The 20,851-nt window shown below is 40.8% G+C and overlaps 1 protein-coding gene across 5 annotated transcripts in view; it reads left to right on the top strand.

Moving 5' to 3' along the window:
* Nucleotides 1-487: 487 nt before the first annotated feature.
* STXBP5 (syntaxin binding protein 5) overlaps nt 488-20,851 on the top strand; it is a 112,980-nt gene continuing 92,616 nt past the window's right edge. For all 5 annotated transcript variants that reach the window (XM_086461086.1, XM_086461087.1, XM_086461088.1 and 2 more), the window contains exons 1-2: nt 488-640; nt 2,487-2,584. In XM_086461086.1, coding sequence (XP_086317212.1) covers nt 488-640; nt 2,487-2,584 — 251 coding nt within the window. The remainder of the gene's footprint in view (nt 641-2,486; nt 2,585-20,851) is intronic.

The raw sequence follows: 20,851 nt of genomic DNA on the forward strand, positions 1-20,851 counted from the left end.
CGGCCGCGGCTGCCACGATGTGAGGCGGGCTGCGCGGGGGGACGCGGGGGCTCCGCGGAGAGGCAGCCCGCACACCCCCGGCGGCGGGAGGGGCGGCCGGGGCGGGGCGGGGCCGGGCCAGCCGGACCCGGGGCGAGCCGTGCGCCCCGGCGGGCAGGGCGCGGAGCGGCCGCGGGCGGCGAGGCTGGGACCGGCGGTGGCGGCGCTGGTGGGCTGACCGGCTGCTGTTTGCTTGGCTCCAGTCTCCGTCTCCGAGCCCGCGGGCCCCGATGAGGAGCGCCGCTGCGCTGCCGGACTGACGCCTCGCCGCCCTCCCCGCGGACCAGGAGGAGCGCTGCCCCGCGGCCGAGAGCGCGGCACCCCGATCGCGGGCCGCCCCTGCACCGCCCTCCCCGGCGGGGGCTCGTCTGCCGCCTGCGGGGCGGGCGGCGGTGACAGCGCGGCGGCGGTGAGGCCGGGGGAGCGGGGAGCGCCGCCGTCGAAGACCATGAGGAAATTTAACATCAGGAAGGTGCTGGACGGCCTGACGGCGGTCTCCTCCGCCGCCTCGGCGTCGTCCGCCGCGCAGCAGCAGCAGGCGGCGAACCGGGAGACCGAGATCCAGGAGACACTCCAGTCCGAGCACTTCCAGCTCTGCAAGGTGAATGAATGCTGCAGCCCCGAGCCGGCCGGGGAAGGGGGCGCGCCGCCGCGACGGGCTCTGCGGGCTTTGCTTCTCGGTACCGACCTCGTCGAGCCCGCCCGCCGCTCCTGTTTACTTGTTTGGATTTATTATTTTTTTTTTTTTTTTGGGGGGGGGGGGGGGAGGGTGGGGGAGAAGGGAAGGGAAGGAAGCGGTGGGTGTAGCTGTTCAAGTCTTGTTGGGTTTCCGTAGTCATCTTTCCTGGAGAGTTTCAGGGCTTGGCGTCTTGTAGGCATTTCATGCGTGTTATGTTGTCCGTGTTCGTGAAGGCTTCGTAGAAAGAGTGGGATGGATGGGGGAAGGAGTGATACCTAGCTGTAGTGCAGATCTGATTATCGCGGCATTTGAGTGGAAGCCGCTGCTAATGGGCCCGAAGGACAGGGGATCTGTCGCTCTGCCGTTGTTTGGAAATGCATTTATACTGTTCCTTTGCGCCTGAAAAAGGCTGTAGACGTCTGTGGTGGTTTCGCTGCAGTGTGTTGCCAAGTTGCCGATGCCGCTGTTGCAAATCTTCTCCAGAGACAGACGAAAAGTTCCTGGTTTTATATTTGCTGGTGCATGATACAATAACTGCAGTTTGTGTCTGCACAGTTCAGAAAATGATGCAGCGAATTAATCCACCAGATGTACGAAGAGGAATAAAAAATGATTTGAATGTCAATACACATTTTTATCTTTACAATGTACCCGTGGCCTAGCGTGATATGGAGGAGCTTGTTTGTGGACTCTTCTTGTTTTTTTACTATTGCAGGCGTTTCTGCCACTTCTGCAAGTTGTTCACAAAGGACATGGGAAAGAGCAGAGCTGGTACCAGTTAGATTTTGTTCACTGTGAAATACTGAGAGTTGTGGGGTATGCCTGCAACTTCGGTGAAGTAAAAGGAATATATCAGAAGTTTGCTATGCATTTATGAGGTCCTGAAAGAACTGCTTTAAACTGGAGGTTTTGAAATGGGGAAGCTAGCATTTGTGTGCTTACGTTGTGTATGTTTATAACAGAAATAAGAGTAGGTGACGCTTTTACTATATTCTTGATTCTGATTAATTGCAGCCTCAGAAGTGTAATGGAGTTACTGCCTGGTCAATTACCAAATTAGTCTTGGCTAACCAAAAAGCTAAATGTGCCAATAGCTTCATATTAAGAAAGAATCCCATGGTTGTGTGTTCTTTTTCTTTGCTTGCTGGGGTGTTTTTTGGTTTTGGCTATTTTGGGTGCTGCTTTTTCTCTTTGGGGGAAGCAGAAGGCAAGAGATTGGTTCTGTGGAGCTTGGGTTGTTTTTTTTTTTTTTTTCCCTTAATGTGTTGAGAGAGGTTGCACTGTCATGTGAGGCCTGTTGGATTGAAATTGAAGTGATTCTCAGAAAAGCAGTACTAGTAATTTGTAGTAGTCCTAATGACAAGTCTGGCTTTGTTGCCAAACTTCTCAGGAACATCTCCAGTTTTAATAGTTTAGTGCCTTTGTTAGAGCTGAAAATAAGATTACTCAGAGATTGAGGTAGATAGAAAAATAAAATGTGGAGTTGATACAGTCTTTGTACGGAAGAAATGTAAGATTCAAATTAAGTTTCAGTAAGTATGACTGTCACTTGATGATAAAGGATGAATGAGTAATTATGACTTAAAAAAACCTTTTATAATTGGTTCGTGTAAGACAGCTGATTTTTCTCAGTCTTATTAAAATGCTTTGTAGTTCCTTTCTTAATTGGGATTAGCATTGAATCCTGTTCCCTAACGTACAATATTGATTGTGTTTATTTTTGGTCTGCTGCTTGACCCATCATTACTGCGATGCTCTGGCTTGTTAGACTGTACGCCATGGTTTCCCCTATCAACCTTCAGCCTTGGCATTTGATCCTGTTCAGAAAATATTGGCCATCGGGACTCAGACTGGCGCACTAAGGCTGTATCCTTTTATATGGCAAAGCGGATTTAGCATACCTCCTGCAAGTGATGTTTTGATTCAGCCGGTGTAACCGTTCAGAAATCTGGTGGGAACCAGGTATGCAGGAGGGGAGAAAAAAAGCTCTGTTTTCTGTTGGTCGGTAGCCTGGCTGTTCTGGTTGTTCTTTGTGTCGGTTCAAGTTTTGTTAATGATGTGAGGTATGGCTGCTCAGTCCCCGTTATCTCAAGTTAATATGTACATTTTGTAGAGAGTTACTAGTGTGCTGACAGTTTACAGCAGCTACTGCAAATCTAAAGAGAGACCTGGTCTGAGCTCTGTTTCATTCTGCTGTATCCTCGGGATTGAAAAATTCCGTGCTGCTTGGTGGGATTTTTTTTTTTGGTGGTTTTATTTATTTATTTTTTGTTCTTGAGATAAGCTTTGTAATACTGTAGTTACCTGCTACTGTTTCTGTGTTGCCAAAAGATGGTTTCAAGTGGGGACACTGAAGGGTAGAGGAATTGTATCTCACTAATAGTTTCCAAGTGACTGAGATGAGCAGAATGAATTTGTAGAATAAAGCACCGGTAACCCTGCTTCTTTTTGTTCACTAAAAAGTGAACTACCCATATGTTCACAGCCATATGGTGCCATAGCCATATGGTACTATCCAAGCAATGTAACAACATATGTGTTTAAACTTTTATTTTTAAAAGAAGGTGCCCTGTAGATTCTTTAATCCACACATCCGTTGCCCAAGCCTCACTTTTCAGCAGAAGAGAATGAATTGAATTCTCTGACTGAACTCTGACCTTTTTGTGGAAAGCTTGGGCCACCTTGCTAGAAAAATTGACTTAATCCTCTTTAAACTGTAGGCAAATCTCATAGTTTCTTTTCCTTTGCTGCTTGTGTTAGTCTGCAAGTAGACCTTTTTTTTTTGTTTCATTCTGTAACATCACTGCTCTGTAATGTTAATTGCCTTAAGAGGGTTTTCTTTTACAAGTTGAAAAATTAGAACTTCAGTGTCAAATCCAAGGCTTTAGGAAGTGGCTGAAGTGAAGTAGCTTTTTGGTATCTATAATGATATCTATTATGAACTCCCAAGATCTTAATTCAAAGTATGAGTAACAGTAATGATCATGCAGTGCTCTTAATGTTGTATTTGAAACTACCGTTAACTCCTTGGTTTTAAAAAGATAAGATTGATTTAAATGAAGAATAAAGTGTGGGTGGGTGGTGCTGTTAATTACTCTCATATTGGTAGAACAGATGAGAAAACAAAAAGAGACCTAGAAGTAAGGATTTGGGTTGGAGGAAAAGGAGAGATTAAAATGCACTTGTTTAGAGCTTACTCACCTGTAATTTTGGGCAACATGATGTTGCAGTTTGGGTAAGGATGACTTGATAAAACCTGTTTATTGGCACTGATCCATGACTACACCTGTGAATTCTCTGGGTGTGAATTGCTTTCTGAATAATTGAGAGAAGTATTGCCAGAATGTGAGGGAAGAAACTGGTACTGTGAGAGGAAGCAGGAACATTGACCAGAAAATGTATTTCCTAAGGGAAAGGAAGAAGTTTCCTGGAGAGGCTGAAATGTTGGTGCTCCCCTAACTTCATGAAGATAAATATGCTTCTTGATACCTTGATGCAATCTTGACTCTTGGAAGAACTGGTTAAAAGCCCTCAACCTTAGCTGGTAGCTTAGCTCTCTAACCCAGCAACATTGCAGGAGTTGTGTCTCCTGTGATTGCTTGCTCTTTGGCATGGAGGAGCACAGGCAGAAGGGATAGATGCAGACACATGCCCAATGCTAAACCAGCCTCTCTGTTTCTGCCTGGTGAAACCAGTTTGAAAAGCAGTCTTTGGGAAGGAGTGAAACTTGCAAGTAGTGGTTATTTCATTCTATTGCTCAAAGGTATAAAACACAATCAAAAGGTACTTGTTGACCTACAGGACATTTCGCCTGCTGAGGTTTTTACAAACAATAAATTATGTGCAAGGATTCATTAAGGTGGGAGCCAGTTACTCTTTTAGAGCTGCAAAGGTGTTTTTAATTGAAATGAGGTATGGACTAGAAAGGGTGAGAGTCAGTAAAGAGGTATTCATTGAGAAGTAAATCCAAGAAGTGAGTGAAAAGTCAATCCTCATTTTCTTCTGCATTTACGTTGTGAGAGTATAGAAGTAAAGGAATGATAATGGTTCTATCGTTGCCTACCAGCAGATGGGAGCTGGGTATTAGTGTTTTGCTTGCATCATCAAGTATTGGTGCATCTTGCCAAGCTTTCACTTCCTTCCTATTGCAAATGAGTGATACGAGGAGCTGTGAAGCAAGTTTTTGGTGTGTGGTTGGTTTTTTTTTGTTTGTTTGTTGTTGTTTTTTTTTTTTTTTAGGCAGGGTGTTAAAGATAAATAGTCTTGAATCAAGGAATGAGCTAACCTGTTTTAGATTTCATTAATATATGAAGAAATTAGTATTACAGTCCTGATTGATTTTGGGCTGTTTATCAGCTAACCCCTTTACAGAACATGTTCTCTGTATTTGAGCAGTCAGCAATTCGGGTATTTTAGCTTCAAAACTAGTATTGATTAGAACAGATTGATGTGAGCAGGAATTTTCTTAACCACACTCCCATCTCATTCTTCTTTATGAGGACTCTGAAACTGTTAGTGGAGGAACAGAGAGAATTCTAATACATGAGTATTAAATGTTGTCTCTAGTATTGATACAGTGACATGTAAAAATAGAACTGAAGCTTTTTCTGAAGAACCAAAATCTGTAGATGCAAAGATACTGGGAGTTCACTGACTTAGTGTATTTATCAATTAGAGATAACGATGAAATAACATCAACACTGTATTGTATTCTCTGAAACCACACAAGTATACCTAAACTATAGGTGGCATGTTTCACTAATTGTATTAGAAGCAGAATTACTACTCTGTTAATATTCTTTGTCCCCAAGGCTAGGTGTGATGGTTTAAGATTGGAGGAGAGCGTTGTGGTGTTGGTGACTTAGTGTGCCAGAGGCAGGACTTCGGCATTCAGTGCCCATAAGCAGCAGTTGGTTCTAGATCTTGCAGTTCTAAGAGGGAGATAAGTCCATAAAACTGTTAGGACGAGACTGCTTTTAGTGTAAAACATTGTGAGTCACCAAAGTTAGAGTTTGGGATTATTCATTAGTTTAACTTGAGCTGTGTATCCCTTGTGTTCTTTTAAAAAAAAACCCCAAACTTGGTTCTGTTTCCAGAGTTACTTAGAAATATTTCTAGCTCTGATTTAGCTAGAAGACTTAGAAGCAAATGTTTCTCAGGCAGATGATATTGCTCAGGTATTATCCTTATTTGAGAAGTATTTTATGCCCTCTGCAGAAAGGAACACTTTGAACAATTAATAGCAAAGGCTCTGTTCTGTTTTCAGTTGTGGACAACAACTTGCTTCCTTTACTGTGTACGAGGAAAAGTTACAAAGAGTACAGCTAGTAGAAGACAAACCTTGGGGGGAGGTCAGATGTTGGACCTGCTACTCCTGACTATAGAACACCCAGCTGACATGACCCTCTCCCTGACATTAGGTTCTGTTGAAAATAATTATGATGTTTAATTCTGTTTTCAGGGGAAATTGAGTGATGAGGTAGGCACAAGAGCAGAAGTACAGTGCTGAGTGACACAAAATCTTAAATTTCTTATATACACCCACACTCGTCTGTTCACGCTGATCCAGTTATTCCTCCGAGTTTGTGGTGCTGATCAGAAGACGCTCATTCCAGCTGCTTGAGGTGTTTGAGTCTTGGCTGGTGGCAACGCAGCTCTTGCGCGTGGTGATTCCGCCTCAGGCTCACCCTTCTGCACAGTGCTGGATGTTTGTGAATATGTTCTCCACAAGGGGCAATTGTGCTCGTTATTGATTTCAGACTGCAATGGTCAGTGTGAGCTGCTGATGGCCTCACTTGTCACTGCAGGCCAATATCTTTGACTCCCTCCATACTTAAAAGGGATTTAGCTGTTGTTACCAGGGTGGATTTCACTTTTTGATCTCCAGTCCAAAATGTGTTAGATGTCAAGTAAGAAGTTCATCTGCGCTTTGTTTCTTCCCCACGCGTACCCGAACCATTACAGCAGGACACATAGTCCATAGTCTTTAGAAAGTTTTGTGCATAATTGGCTGTGCTTTGTTTTCCCAGCAGGTATCAAAACCTTTTAAATGAGTTAAAAGTTGCATATATGTACTTGAGGTTTAACATATGTGAATGGTGTACTTGGGTAGACTTCACGACATCCTGACAGCGTTCAATGTCAAAGGTAATAGCCCTGCTTCCGTGCTGTCCATTTTTTTCACTCTTCTGCTTAAAAGTCCTTGTAGAAGTCAAATGTGATCTGAACAGGATAGTGTTTAAACTGTAAAGAGGTTTGAGAAAAGTGAAATGAACTTCTTCAGGATTTGTCTGTTTTAATTTTAAAATTACTAATTGTACAGGGCTCTGGACTTAATAGTTGGCTGAGCTTTTCCGTTTGCTCTTGTAGGAGGCAGAATAAGCTTTGAAGCTAAAGCAAAAAAATTGACGGCATTCTTCTACTCTCTGCTGTTTAATTGCTCCATCTTAAACAAATTTCTTCAGTTTTCTGTGCTTTAATTTCTCAGTAGCAAAACTGGGACAGTATATCAAATGAGATGTATTTTGATTGTCTGCCAATATGAATGCAATATCTTTATTGGTGATTCATACCTTAAAAATACTGATTTGCAGCTTTCTTGATAGAGAGAATTCTAAAGAGGAAGATCTTTTACACTAGAAATCCTTGAGAACAAAGAGGGATGGATACCTGTAGAATAAGTGGCATGCCTTCCACACAGACCAAATTGTGCCTAGGACTCTTTATTCCCAAGCAGAATAAGTTTGGGTTGTTTTTTCAGTTGCAAACCCAGTTCGCTGGAAGGAGAAAAATTACATTGTTCATCATTCTGTCATTAAATACCTGAAGATCCCAGTTGTTCTGAATGTCAGCATCTATTCATTTCCCCCCATTCCTGTCATCAGTAAAAGATTACTTTTATGTAAGCAAATGGCTGAAGTTCTCAAGTATTTGAGCTGTATAAAACTTGCTTTCTTTGACTTCTCTGGCCTTTGTGAGAAGAACTTGTAACTGTTATTCTTTGATCAAAATAGCTCAGAGCCTGGATGTGTGGTTCCATGCAGTCAGCTTCTGATGAAATGTTTATGTTGCAGCATCTGGATAGTTTTGCTGTAGATGTACAGCAAAAAATTCAAGCAATTTCATGAATTTTCTGAAGGTCTAACAAAATTCTATCTCAAACCATTCCATAATCAAATTTGTGGTGTGGTTATATCCATTAAAAATACTTTTAATTTGTATCATTCAGACTATGCAAGGCAATCTGACTGTTGTGGGTTTTTTCCTGTCACGGAAACATCAGCTTGAGATATTGGACAGGTTTTCTTGGTGGGTTGTTTTTTGAAGTAGCTCTACACCTGCTCTTTCTCCCTTCCGGAGAGGAAGACTGGACCAGATGAACTTGGGAGGTCCTTTCCAATCTAAATTACTCTGTCATTATTGATTCTGTGAATATACCAAAGTCAAACTAAACTACTGTTTTGTGGCTGCCAGGGGTTTCTGGCATTTGTACACTGATGAGGATAGTCTCAACATTTGCCAGCATTCTTCTGGACTTTGAACAAATCTTCTCATTCTGGAAAAAGTACATTGGAAAAGCTACTAAAAATATTGCTATAGTGTCACGCCAGAGAGACTCTGTGACTATGTTAATAAGAAAATGTTTATTGGCTACCTTGCCACCCAATTAATACTGAGTAGTTTAAACAAGAAAACTGCTTTGCTTAAAACATAGATTAATCTTATCACATTTTCCTTTCTTTTAACACTATCACATTTCTTGTCATATCTTCCAGCATCAATTCACTTGGGTATCATTAGCTCTCCTATTTCTCTCTTTCAATGAAAATTCTCTGTCCCCTAAATGAAGAAAATCAACTATCTTTGGCTATTCTGAAGTGAAATAAGGCCAAAATGCTATGATGAGACATGTAACTCTTAATGTGTGGAATTATAGCAAGTTAGTCCTACACAGAGAAAGCTACGACTGAATTCTTCATAATAAATCGGATGGTGTATTTTTTAAATCCATGGTTATGCTTGTTGGGACACCTTGGTGTGCTGGTTTTGGCTGGGTTAGAGTTAGTTTTCTTCACAGTAGCTAGTGTGGGGCTGTGTTTTGGATTTGTGCTGAAAACAGTGTTGATAACACAGGGATGTTTTTGTTACTGCTGAGCAGGGCTTACACAGAGTCAAGGCCTTTTCTGCTTCTCATACCACCCCACCAGTGAGCGGGCTGGGGGTGCACAAGAGGCTGGGAGGGGACACAGCCGGGACAGCTGACCCTGACTGACCAAAGGGATATTCCACACCATCTGATGTCATGCTCAGCAGTTAAAAACTGGGGGAAGAAGGAGGAAAGGGGGGGGGGGGGGGCACTTGGGCTTAGAGCGTTTGTCTTCCCAAATAACAGTTAGGCGTGATGGAGCCCTGCTTTCCTGGTGATGGCTGAACCCTGCCTGCCGACAGGAAGTGGTGAATGAAAGCGTGCGCAGCTCTTGCTTTACCTGTTAAATGGTCTTTATCTCAACACATGAGTTTTCTTTCTTTTACCGTTCTAATTCTCTCCCCCATCCCACTGTGGGCAAGTGGCTGTGTGGTGCTTAATTGTTGGCTGGGATTAAACCACAAAACTCCTTTTTGGTGCCTAGTGTAGGGCTCAAAGGGTTTGAGATAGGAGCAAATTTGATTGAAATGTGCTAGATCGAATTTACAGCTGTTATTGCTGTTTAGCTATTAATCAGCAGGCTTCTGGGCTTGCCATGGGGCTTGCTTGCCTTACTGTATGTTAGAGTCTAGTGCTCATTAGTGGCTGCTTCTTGTTATTACTTCTTGTGGTACTGCTTATCTCTGCTGTGCCTGGGAACACTTTGATACCAGCAATGGCAATGCACCTGGGCTGGCAGATGGCCAGGGCATCGCTGCTGTTTCTGTACTGCTGTACTGGACGGGCTGGAACTCCAGTGTGAACTTGAGTGGAAGGGACTGTGACCTGTGGATGAGTCCACGTGGGAGCAGGACACCGTGGAGTGTCTGTGTAAATGGATAAGCCTGTGCCAGAGCAGGTACATCTCGAAGTGTCTGTAGCCATGGTTATGTCTGTGCCGCAGCAGATGTATACCTCTGAAGGGATTGGGGCCCAAGGATAAGTTCATGCTGGAGAAGGTAAACATTGAAGCATCAGTGGCTGTGCATGAGGTCATGCTGGAGCACCTCAGAGCATGTGGCCATGGATAAGCCCACCACAGAGCAGCTACACCCCTAGAGGGACTGCAGCCATGGGCTAAAACCTTGTTGGAGCAGGTTTACTTCTGAAGGGACTGGCTGTGGATAAGGGCATGTTGGAGCAGGTGTATTTCTGAAGGCATTGTGGCCCATGCATAAGGCCATGCTGGCACAGGTGCACCTCAAAGCGATTGTGGCTGTGGATGTCTATGCCATAGCAGGTCTTTGATTTGAAGTATTATCACATATACTGTAATTCTAACAAACAGCTTTTAGTAGGAATTGCCTTTGTTCAAAAATACCTGAAGTATGATTGTATTAAATCTCATACTATAATTTACAAAAATGAACTTTAGAATGAAAACTCTTCTTCCCTGTAGGTATTTTACTGACAGGGTAGAAGCCTACTGGATATAGCCTTGCAGCTTCAAACTTGCTGGGTCATGGTAAGCTCGGGGAGGGAAATGTCTTCAGAAAGCATGCAAAGTTTGCAAGGCTGCAGGTGTTGCCATAGCACTAGCGTGGCCTGTTTTCTTGTACCTGCTAGCTATTTGTGAAACACTGAGGCAGTGTGGATTGTGGGATTTGATGCTGTTGGGATAAAGTTTAACACGGAGTTGGACAGCTGGGACCCAACTTGAACACTGTACCAGGAGTCAGAAAACCTAATTCACTAGGCTCTTAATTTGACATTTTACTGGATTTGTTCTCTCTGTCGCTGTGGAACGGCTTTTAAAACTGAAGTAGCATTATTGCTGCAGGAGAATAAATGAGCAGTTTTGGTAAAGTCATGCCTGGAAAAATAGAAGCAGCTCACGATTTGAGGTGTGATAAAGCCCGAAAGCACAAATCAAGATTGCAAACTCTTCCTAGCAAAACTTCCTGTTTGGCAGAAATTTTCTAACTGCATTAGACCTCTAAGTGCCCAGATCTCTTTACAAAGGTTTCACAATATGAAGAGAAGTGTTCTTGCATATTACCTTTAAGGTGACTAGAAATGCCCTCAGTTATTATTTTTATATATTTCCTATTGCTTTTCTAGAACTGTTTTTTGTTTCTCAGTTTAATGGAACAGTGAAAACCCACACTAATTATCAGGATTCCCACAGCACGTTTGTTTTTGTAGAGTTATCTGTGTAGAAGCCCAGTGAAAACCAGAGTAAAACTTGTAAATTATTACATTCTATATGCAGTTAAACAAAACTGCAGGATGTGGATTTTGGGAACAGTTCCTTTTGTCCTTAATCTTACTAACTGGTAATGGCTTCACATTTTGAAAAAGTAGAGTCCTTGGCAGTTTTGAGAGGGTTGATACTGCGGTAGGTGTTTATCTTCAATCTCTTGGGTCTTCTCTTTTCCTCTTGCTACTCTTGATGTGGCCCATCCTGCAGTGTGCTATCAAGCTGATGATTATAATTTTTTCAAAAAATGCAGGGTTTTTTTTTAATTCTGTAAAGTACATCTGGTTAAGTAGACAAGACTCTGCTTTTCCAGAGATCTAATTCTTTGATGTGAAGTGTATTTATGTTTGCTGGCCCAAGGAAGAAGTTTGTGTTACTTGCAAACCAAAACAGCATATGAGAGCGCGTTACCCACTGCCAGTATGTTGTTTTTCAGCAGCTTTTGAAGTTGCCTTATTTTGCTGAACCATAAATGTAAGTTGTGATGTCATAATTGGTACTTGAATGCTAATCAAGCATAGCCTCTTAGTATTCAACTAGTGGTGACTTGGGTGGCCTTTTTCATGTCAATGCTTTTATCATAGGCACTTGATAATAGTACAGCTTACATTATCAAAGGGAACCCTAAGTTGCTACTCCTGTTGACTTCCAGTGCAAATACAGGTGCAGGTCTATTGACATAATTTAAATCTCTGGCAGTGATGTTTGTATCACTGAATTTAGGCACAGTTTAAAATAATGAAGGTCTTGGAAACTGCTAAAACTGAAATATTTCGGTAGGGAGGACTGTGGTACAGTGGTATAATTCCGTATTTAGTAGATTTCAAAAATATGTAGCAATTCTGCCAGCCTCTGGAGGCTCATATTGAATCCTGTTTAATCTTGATTTTTACAATGCTTTCATGAAACTACTTTTTCTGGGGCTATCATTTAGCCTGATCCGACACGTTGATGTTCAATTTAAGATGCTCTGCCCCAAAGGAGAACTATTTTGTCTTGCAATCAAAATCTCTCCTTGGTAAGAGATTCAAACCTGCTTTTATGTCTGAGATCTGTACCCCTTGATGACAGCCTTGGTCTGTGTACTGGTTGTTCTAACTTACTCACTTCCTCCAAAGACTTAGTCTATTTTGAATCTGTAAGCTTCTCTTAAAAAAAAAAAAAAAAAAAAAATCTAGTTATTGGTAGTGCTTGTATTGAGGCAGCTATATCAATTGCTGAATTAAGTTTGTTTTTAATATTTTATTAGTAAAAACTTTTCATTGAAATTCAGGAATAGATCTTCCCTAGTGATTTGTCCACAGTAGTTCTACTCTGCATCAGTGATTCTGTACTTTCAGATTTTTCATTTGCTTTGAATTTCATCTTAAGTGTCAAGAATAGTGAAAGTAGGTGGAACTTGGAGTGTGTGTCTGCTAGTATAGAAAACAAAGTGCAAGATTAAGTGCTTTGAGGAATGCTAGGTTATGCTGATTGAGCTAATTAAAACATGTGAAACTGAATTTTTTTGTAATAACAATGATGCTGATCTTGTAATACTCAGAACAAGTGCAGTCTGAAGTGTTGCAGTTTGCAAAATCAATGTGATCATTGTTCTACAGAGAAGTCTGTAGCTTGATAGAAATAACTAAAGGCTACTTTATTCATTTTACTCAATGTCATGGGATTTTGTTCCATAAGTGCCTTAAAAAGGTAGTAACAAAACCTGGTTTCGGTTTGGACAACTTGAAGCTTAATTTCCTTCTAAAATTGAGATAATATAATTGCAGTGACCACTGCTTTCCATGTCCAGAGTAAGTCTTAGCCTGTCCCACTCAAACCAGTGTTCGTAAGAGCAATATTGGTAGAGAGAGGAGGTTAGGTTCTCCACCAAGAAGTCTGTAGACCAAAGTCACGCTTTTGAGGTACCTCACATGGATTCTCAAAGAACTAATTGTCTCCTCTTGCTCCTATAGTATTGTAAAAAGTCTTCACAGGAGCAGTTTTAACTTTTGAAACCAAGGAACTAAAGAAAGGATGCAGATCCAAAGGAAGCACGACCTTTATACTTCTGCTTAGTGAGCTACTACTTTATTTTGTGTGATTCATGCCATTTCAAGCAGGTGATTGCTCTGCATAGCCTCTTGAAGCTGCTGCCAGGCTTATACTCTGTATGTGTTTGATTAACATGATTAGATCTTGGGTTCATGTTAAGTTGATATATTTAACACCTCAAGAGTAGCCAGCTAACGAGGTAATCCAGCTGGTATCCAATGTTTTTGAAAACCTTTTCTACTAAAGGTTCTGCCTCTTTCCCACCTAGAAACACCAAGTTGTGGTCAGCGGCAGCAGATGGACAAAAGCAATTTGCATTTTTCTACTTGCTCATTAGGGGACAAATAATAGAATGCTAATTTTTTGTGATCACTTAATGTTAAATTGATAGGATTAGCATGCCTGTATTTTTTCAGCATATGCTCTATCTAGTCTTACTACCTTGTTAAACAGAGCAGATGTTCATCTTCACAGTTGAAAAACATTCTTGACTGAACTTTGTAGTGTTGATATTAGAAGTACAGTTACTCAGCTTAGTGATGTTTATTAATGTGCAGAATAGGCTGCAGAGCAGTAACTTACCTGGCATTCCCTTTTATACATGTTCTGAACTTGTCATAAATTGGTACAGTGAAATGAGCTTCGCTGCTGCCCTTAAATGTCAGAAAAAAGGGCAAGTCGCTAAAAAAAGCCCCCAATAAACTTCATTCTAAATGACTAAATATAATGAGATTTCTTGCTGACATGGTGAATATCCTCTCATTCTTTAAAATAATTAGGTGGGAAATAGAACACTGGAAAGAAATCCTGGTGAGTTACTAACCTGGAAAAAAAGAGATTGAGTAGCCTACCTTTTTAACATACGGTCTTATTAGTAATGTGCCTGTGTTTGGCTGCTGGCCAAAGGAAATAATATTCAAATAACAGCCACTCACAAAGAATACTACCATTTTCTTAAACTTGTTTTGTACTTACTTTTCTACCTTTCAGTTAAAGAGAATGAACCGAACCAAAAATGTAGATCCCAAAACTTTTTCGATTACCCATAGTATATGTGGCTGCCTAGCACTTGACAGACACTGCCTATGGTTTTCTTTCAGATATTGCCCGTGGAAGTACTGTGAATATAGTACCAATTATGTTAATAGTAGAAAGGATAGTTTAAAAAAAAAAAAGTAAAATAGAATGGGATTTATACATGTTTTAGGGGATGCTGTGAGGAAGAGGTAGCAGGAGTTAACTTTGATAATATTGTTTCTTACTTGAGTAGCAAAGGACAAAAACTACTTAACTTTTGAACTATGGTAGTTCAAAAGAACTGTGGTTTTGTTGGGTTTTGTTTTGTTTGTTTTTCCCATATGAACACTCTGCCAATAATTTCCAGATCAAATAAATGCTGTTCTGGGTAAAAATTTTTTTAAAAAAAAAAAAGTGGGGAGGAGGTGACATTTCCTGGGCAAACTTCACTGACTTTTGATGATCTGTTCTTTCCTCTGGTAATTCCCAGTGGGAGAAGCACCAGGTCATAAGGTGCTAACAGTGAATTTTGGTTACAAAATATTTAGGAACAGCAGTTTGCATTTTAGTGTATGATAACCAGAAGCAGTTCCAGCACTTTAATAGACTTGTTGTGCATGACTAACAGTGCATTTTGTCATTTCCAGACCAGATTTTTTGATTACATTTGTGCTGCCCATCTCTTCTAATGCAGGAAAGTTACCTGTAATGGATTCAGTGTAGTGTTAGTGCTAACAGCCGTAAAAGGTCCCTGTTACAGCGGTTTGCAAATATACAGAAACAAAAGCTTAACTTCTACAGATATGTAAGTAAATGATGTCATAGCTGTTACATAGCTATAGTTGGAGAGCTAAGTGATCAATGTTTGAATGCATCAGTTTCTGTTCAGTCCCTTACTTTGCAGCAGAACTGACTTATATTTGCAGCAGACTTTATTTGAAGCTAGCTCTATTTTAGTACCAGAAATTACAATTATAATTGTACCAATTACAGTGGTGTGTGGTTTAAATGTGAGTGTATGGTAGTCACAAAAAAAAAATGGTCTTGATGGGTTTTCTCCATTATAAAACAGCTAGAAGTGAGGCTGTTATTACTTTTGCACCTGAGGGTAAGGTCATCTGCCTTGGCATAATAAGCACTAGATGTGTTCACTGTCATCAGTTCCTCTGGCAAATGGAAGCTGCCTGCGTTTCATTTCAGTACGCAAAAGTTGTAGAGATCCTTGCTATTTTGTTAAGGTTAGGGAAAGGCTATTCTCCCTTAAACACTCAAAAGTGACGTTAACTTACCTGTGTCTAGTGCACCCTGGCCTGGGCGGAATGCTTACAGACTTTAGCTGTTACCTTAGTGAAATCCTTTTAAAGAAGGATAGTTTCTAAAACCTGGAGGAGGGAAGTATTTGGTTGTTGCCTACCTACAGGCTTTTGTAACTCAGAGTTGGGCTGTCCTTTACAAATGTAGTCTTCCTCTATTTTCAATATTGACCTGAGGGGGGTGGGGGGGAATTGATTCCTAGTCAAGCTGCAGAAACTTGGGAGACACTACTTCAATTCCAGAAATGCTACTTAAATGTTTAGTTTGTAAGTTTTGTGTATAATTTCATAGTAATTCGCCTGTCTGAATTCAAGCTGACATTACTTGATATATATATGTATATATATATAATAATTACTGTATTATATACTTAGAAACTAATGTACTATATGTAATATATACAGTATAGTAAAGAAAAATAGAGTTTGCTTAAACTAGGTCTTTGAGATGTAAGGATCGCAGCACTCAAAAGTACAAAGCTTCAAAATCAGTGGATAAGTGGATATGTATTTTCTCTGAACCAACCACTGAAACTTGGTTTTTTGATTTGTTGTTACCAGATCTGCCCAACAAACTCTAGAGGAGCATGGTGAACAAAAAAGCATCATTTTGCTGTCGCAGAACTATGGTGTGTCCACATTGAGTCCTATGTTTTCCTGGTTTCTGCATTTTAAGTGCCATGGATTTAGAGAAGGGAAATTAGAATTATTGAGAATAGTGTGGCTGCCTTACAAGAGGATTAACAATGCTTGGGCTCCTCAGTTTAGAGAGGAGGAGAAGGGGTAAATATAATCAAGGATTGTAAAATCAAGAGGACACTGTTTAAAATGCATGCTGAGCTGTCACTTAGTGAATTTGCTGTGCAAAAACTAGGAGGCATTCACTGAAGTACTATTAGACTGATTTAAAAGATAAACCACAGTTTTTAGCTTGAATATAGTAAGTAGTGAAATTCTGGAATTTGTAGGTGTAGAAGATGGTGTTAGAAGGCCTTACCAGGGCATTTGGGAGGGGAATGGACAAACTTGGAGACAATGGCTCAATAAGGAAATGCTAAAGGGACTAGACTGGGATTTGTCCTCTAGCAGACCAAATTCACTAGGAGGGTTTGGTTTGGGAATGGAAAGGAAATAAGCTGTGAAAAGTGGCCAGGCTTGTGTGCTCTCTTTAAATAACATTGACTGCTGTTGTAGGAGGCAGTGCTAAGCCGCATGGACCTCTGGCTTGAGTTTGTATTGTGGCTCATGTGCTTAAAAGCTGGCTGATTCCTATGGAGGAAAGAATTCCTTAACAATGAAGTTGTTAAGCAGTATGGTTGCACAAACTTCATTTTCAACTGAGTACTTCACATTGTAATCATTTGTATAAACACAAAATTTTCTTGGCTTCTGTGGTTTATTAGCAAGGAAGTAATCTTTGCTGCTTAAGCAAAATTTATCAAACGCCTGAACAGTTGATGGAACAGTTTCTATGCTATGGTAAAAAATAAAACGCTGAGTGTTGGTGTAGTGTAGAGGTGAGTTTTAATGTCAAGGAAGCTGGCACGAAAACTTGTATGGTAATCATGCTGTGATCTGATCATGTTCTCTGCCTTCACTTTTTTTTGTCTGTAGTGAAGGTTACTGTTGCAATTAGAATGCTGGGCAAGTTCAGAAAACAATGGCCTTGAGTAAGTTTGCGAGGGGAAAAACTACTTTGCACCATTCTTCAAATATCATAGTATGCTATTACAGTAGTTGTATCCAATTTGACAAAGAAGATGCTACTAACACTTGCTGACAAAGAAGATACTACTAACACTTGCTGTTCTAATCTACAGAGTCATGGGTTGGCATTTTTAGGAATATAACCTCACCTGCTATAGGAAAGCTGTCAAAGAGACTGTTCTTGTAAAATATTCTTGAAATTATATTTAGTGTCAAACTTAAAATTACCATATTTCAGTTACAAAACAGGTAAAATATTTAAAAACTTTGTCCACATCGTTTATTCTACAAAAAAACCTACCCTGAAAGTAGAGAATCCTATGTATTCTGAAACTTCTCATTGTCTGCTATAGTACAGTAAATGCATATAACTGTAAATTACACAAATGTACTTAATTTATCCCCAACTGAGTTTAATTTCATCAGAAGAACTTGTTAGTGTTTTCTTAGGGTATTAATGGAGAATCCTGAAAGTTGATTGGCTGTGGATGTTGTTCACCTCAACTTCCGTAAAGCCTTTAACACTGTTTCCCATGAAATTCTAGTGAAGAAACTGGCTGCTCATGGTTTGGATGAGCATACACTCTGCTGGGTAAAACACTGGCTGGACAGCCAGGCCCAGAGGCTGCTGATCAATGGAGTTAAATCCAGCTGGTGGCCGGTCGCAAGTGGTGTTCCGCAGGGGTCAGTACCAGGGCCGCTTCTGTTTAACATATTTATCAATGTTCTTGATGAAGGGTTAGAATGCACCCTTAGTAAGTTTGCAGGTGGCACCAAGTTAGGTGAGAGTGTTGATCTGCTTGACAGTAGGGAGGCTCTGCAGAGGGACTTAGACAGGCTGGATCGATGGGCTGAGGTCAGTTGTATGAGGTTCAACCAGGCCAAGTGCTGAATCCTGCACTTTGGTCACAACAACCCCATGCAGTGCTACAGGCTTGGGGGTGAGTGGCTGGAGATTTGCCTGGCAGAAAAGGACCTGGGGGTACTGACTGACAAGTGACTGAACGCGAGTCAACAGTGTGCCCAGGTGGCCAAAAAGGCCAATGGCATCCTGGCTTGTGTTAGGAATAAGTGTGGCCAGCAGGAGCAGGGAGGTGATTGTCGCCCTGTACGTGACATTGGTGAGGTTGCACCTCAACTACTGTGTTCAGTTTTGGGCACCTCAATACGAGAAAGACATTGAGGTGCTGGAGAGAGTGCAGAGAAGGGCAACAAAGCTGGTGAAGGGTCTGGAGAACAGGTCTTGTGAGGAGCGGCTGAGGGAACCGGGGTTGTTTAGTCTTAAGGAGGCTGAGGGGAGACCTTATGGCTCTCTACAGCTACCTACGAGGACATTGTAGAGAGGTAGGTGCAGGTCTTTTCTCACAGGTAATTAATGATAGAACAAGAGGGAACGGACTCAAGCTGCACCAGGGTATGTTTAGACTAGACATTGGGAAAAATTTTTCCACTGAAAGGGTTGTCGGACATTGGAACAGGCTGCCCAGGGAGGTGATTGAGTCACCATCCCTTAACGTGTTTAAAGGTCGTTTAGATGTGGTGCTTGGCAATATAGTTTAGGGGTGTACTTGGTAGAGTAGGGTTGGTGGTTGGACTTGATCTCAAAGGTCTTTTCCAACCTGAATGATTCTATGATCAGTATAAATTCATTCTGTATGGGTAATACTGAATCATTATAAATATATTATTTTCAACTTCTAATAACTTTTTAAAATAGTAGTCTGAAGTATCTTAGTAGTTCAGTGCTGGTCATAGCTATTATTTGGTATGTTACTTCTCTGGTTGCCTTTTTTCTTTTTAAAAGTCTACTAATAAATGCCATTCAGCATACTATTTTTGATGTTTGACTGGAATACATGTATCAGTCTACCGTGGTAGGTTTTTTTAAATCCTGGATTTATACAACAGGTCACTAGTTAATGTTCCTTTTTTCACTTGTATTTGAGGAGATACTGTGAAGAGATTGTTCCTTTTACAGTTGCTATTTTGAATTATTAGAAATTACTGGTGAATAAAAATAATCTCTGCTTGCCTTTCAAATGTAGTTATCCTGTCTTTGTCTTAAACATATGTGATTTTCAGTGTCTGTATGTGACTAATTTCTTTTTCTCACTGAATGATTCTTTAAAAATACTACTTTACAGTTTGTAAATGTGCTTTAGTACAGGGAGGCTACTGGTAGAGTTAATTGTAGCTCTTGTCCGTGAATCGTTTCCAAGAATATATCCATTCTGGAAGAGGCCATCTTGGGTGGTCTGAGGTGAGTGATTTAACTCTTTCCGCTTTCTGCTCTGCTTCAAGAGGACTGAGTTTGAGTTGTGTATGTGGCCTGTGAGGAGGGATAAGGCTTGATTCTGTTGAAATGTTTCTTTGTCCTGACTGTGCAGCCCTGTTACCACATGGTTAATTTGAAGACTACCTGTTTTCTGCACACTTGCCAAGTTTAGAGAGTTGAGCAGACTTGAAATGTGTGTGGGAATTTGTAGGTGATTCTTGATTAGAGCGCCGCCTACTTTCAGCCTTTCCTGGAGACTGAAGTTAGGAACCTGGGCATTCATGGGGAAAGATGTGTAGTAATCAGGCTTAAGGTTGCAGTGCTAGCATGTGTCAGTCAGGGGTTTTTCTAGTCCTTCATTGCAAAAGAAGTTGGGGTACTTTGCAAGCAAAACACTTCCAGACTTGTGATGCATCAAAGAATTAAAGTGAATCTGCATGCAGTTGGCTATTCTCTTTTTGTAAGGGAAAATACACTTAGCTTTTTCTCTTAGCATATATGTGGCTTGAATTTAGCTCCAGTGGAATTCTTTACCGTCAGGAAGTCTAATGCTTTTCTTGAAATGTTTGTGGGGTTTTTTCTTTTTCAATTCTCACGGAGCTACTGACCATTGTAAATATACAACAGGATTATTTGTTCCTGTTTAAGATTGCCATTCTGCTATGTTAACATTTGAAAGAACAAATAAACTTTGAGTGATACCTTGTAAAGGTGGTATTTATTTGCCTCAAATTTTTCTGGCCAAATCTTTGAAACAATACTTTTTCCCTCTGTGTGTTTTGGTTTGGTTTGTTTTTTTTTCTTTCTGGTAAATGTTTAAGAACATCATCATGGGTGATTTCGTCTGATAGATATCAACTTAAATGCTTACTACTCCAGCTAATATCTGAGCCTCCTGTGGTTTTACTCCTCAGCATGCAGAGCATATGTAAGACTTCCACATGTTGCAACTTCAGTGGATTGCAGTAGCTGGCAGTGTTACATCACTGGTTTCCTCTTGTATTTTTTGGTGGAAGGTGTTACAGAAGTGAACTTTCAGAACTAATTAATTTCATTTTTTTTCTCTATTGCTGAGTAGAAAGAGCTATCTCAAAACATGAAAACAGACGTTTTAATCAAAACATTTTAAGCAGTGAATTACGCTGTATCAATGCAGGTTCTCCAGACTCAAAGCAGCTCTGAATTGACTACGGTACCATGCCATGCTAATTTTAATGATCTGGATTTGCAGTTTAGAAACCATCTTGAGGTTGGTTAAAGAGTCCTGTTCCAGACAATACTTTTCTTTTGTCTGAGGCCCTGGATGTTTTCATGTTATGGTGTTTCTGAAGCACTGTTTTTCACAACTGGAAATTTCCCCAGAGAAACCTTGTCTATTTGACATCTGTAACTTCAGGCTTTG

The sequence above is a fragment of the Leptosomus discolor genome, chromosome 2 (assembly GCF_034619465.1).
Source record: "Leptosomus discolor isolate bLepDis1 chromosome 2, bLepDis1.hap2, whole genome shotgun sequence".
NCBI classification, from domain to species: Eukaryota; Metazoa; Chordata; class Aves; order Leptosomiformes; family Leptosomidae; genus Leptosomus; species Leptosomus discolor.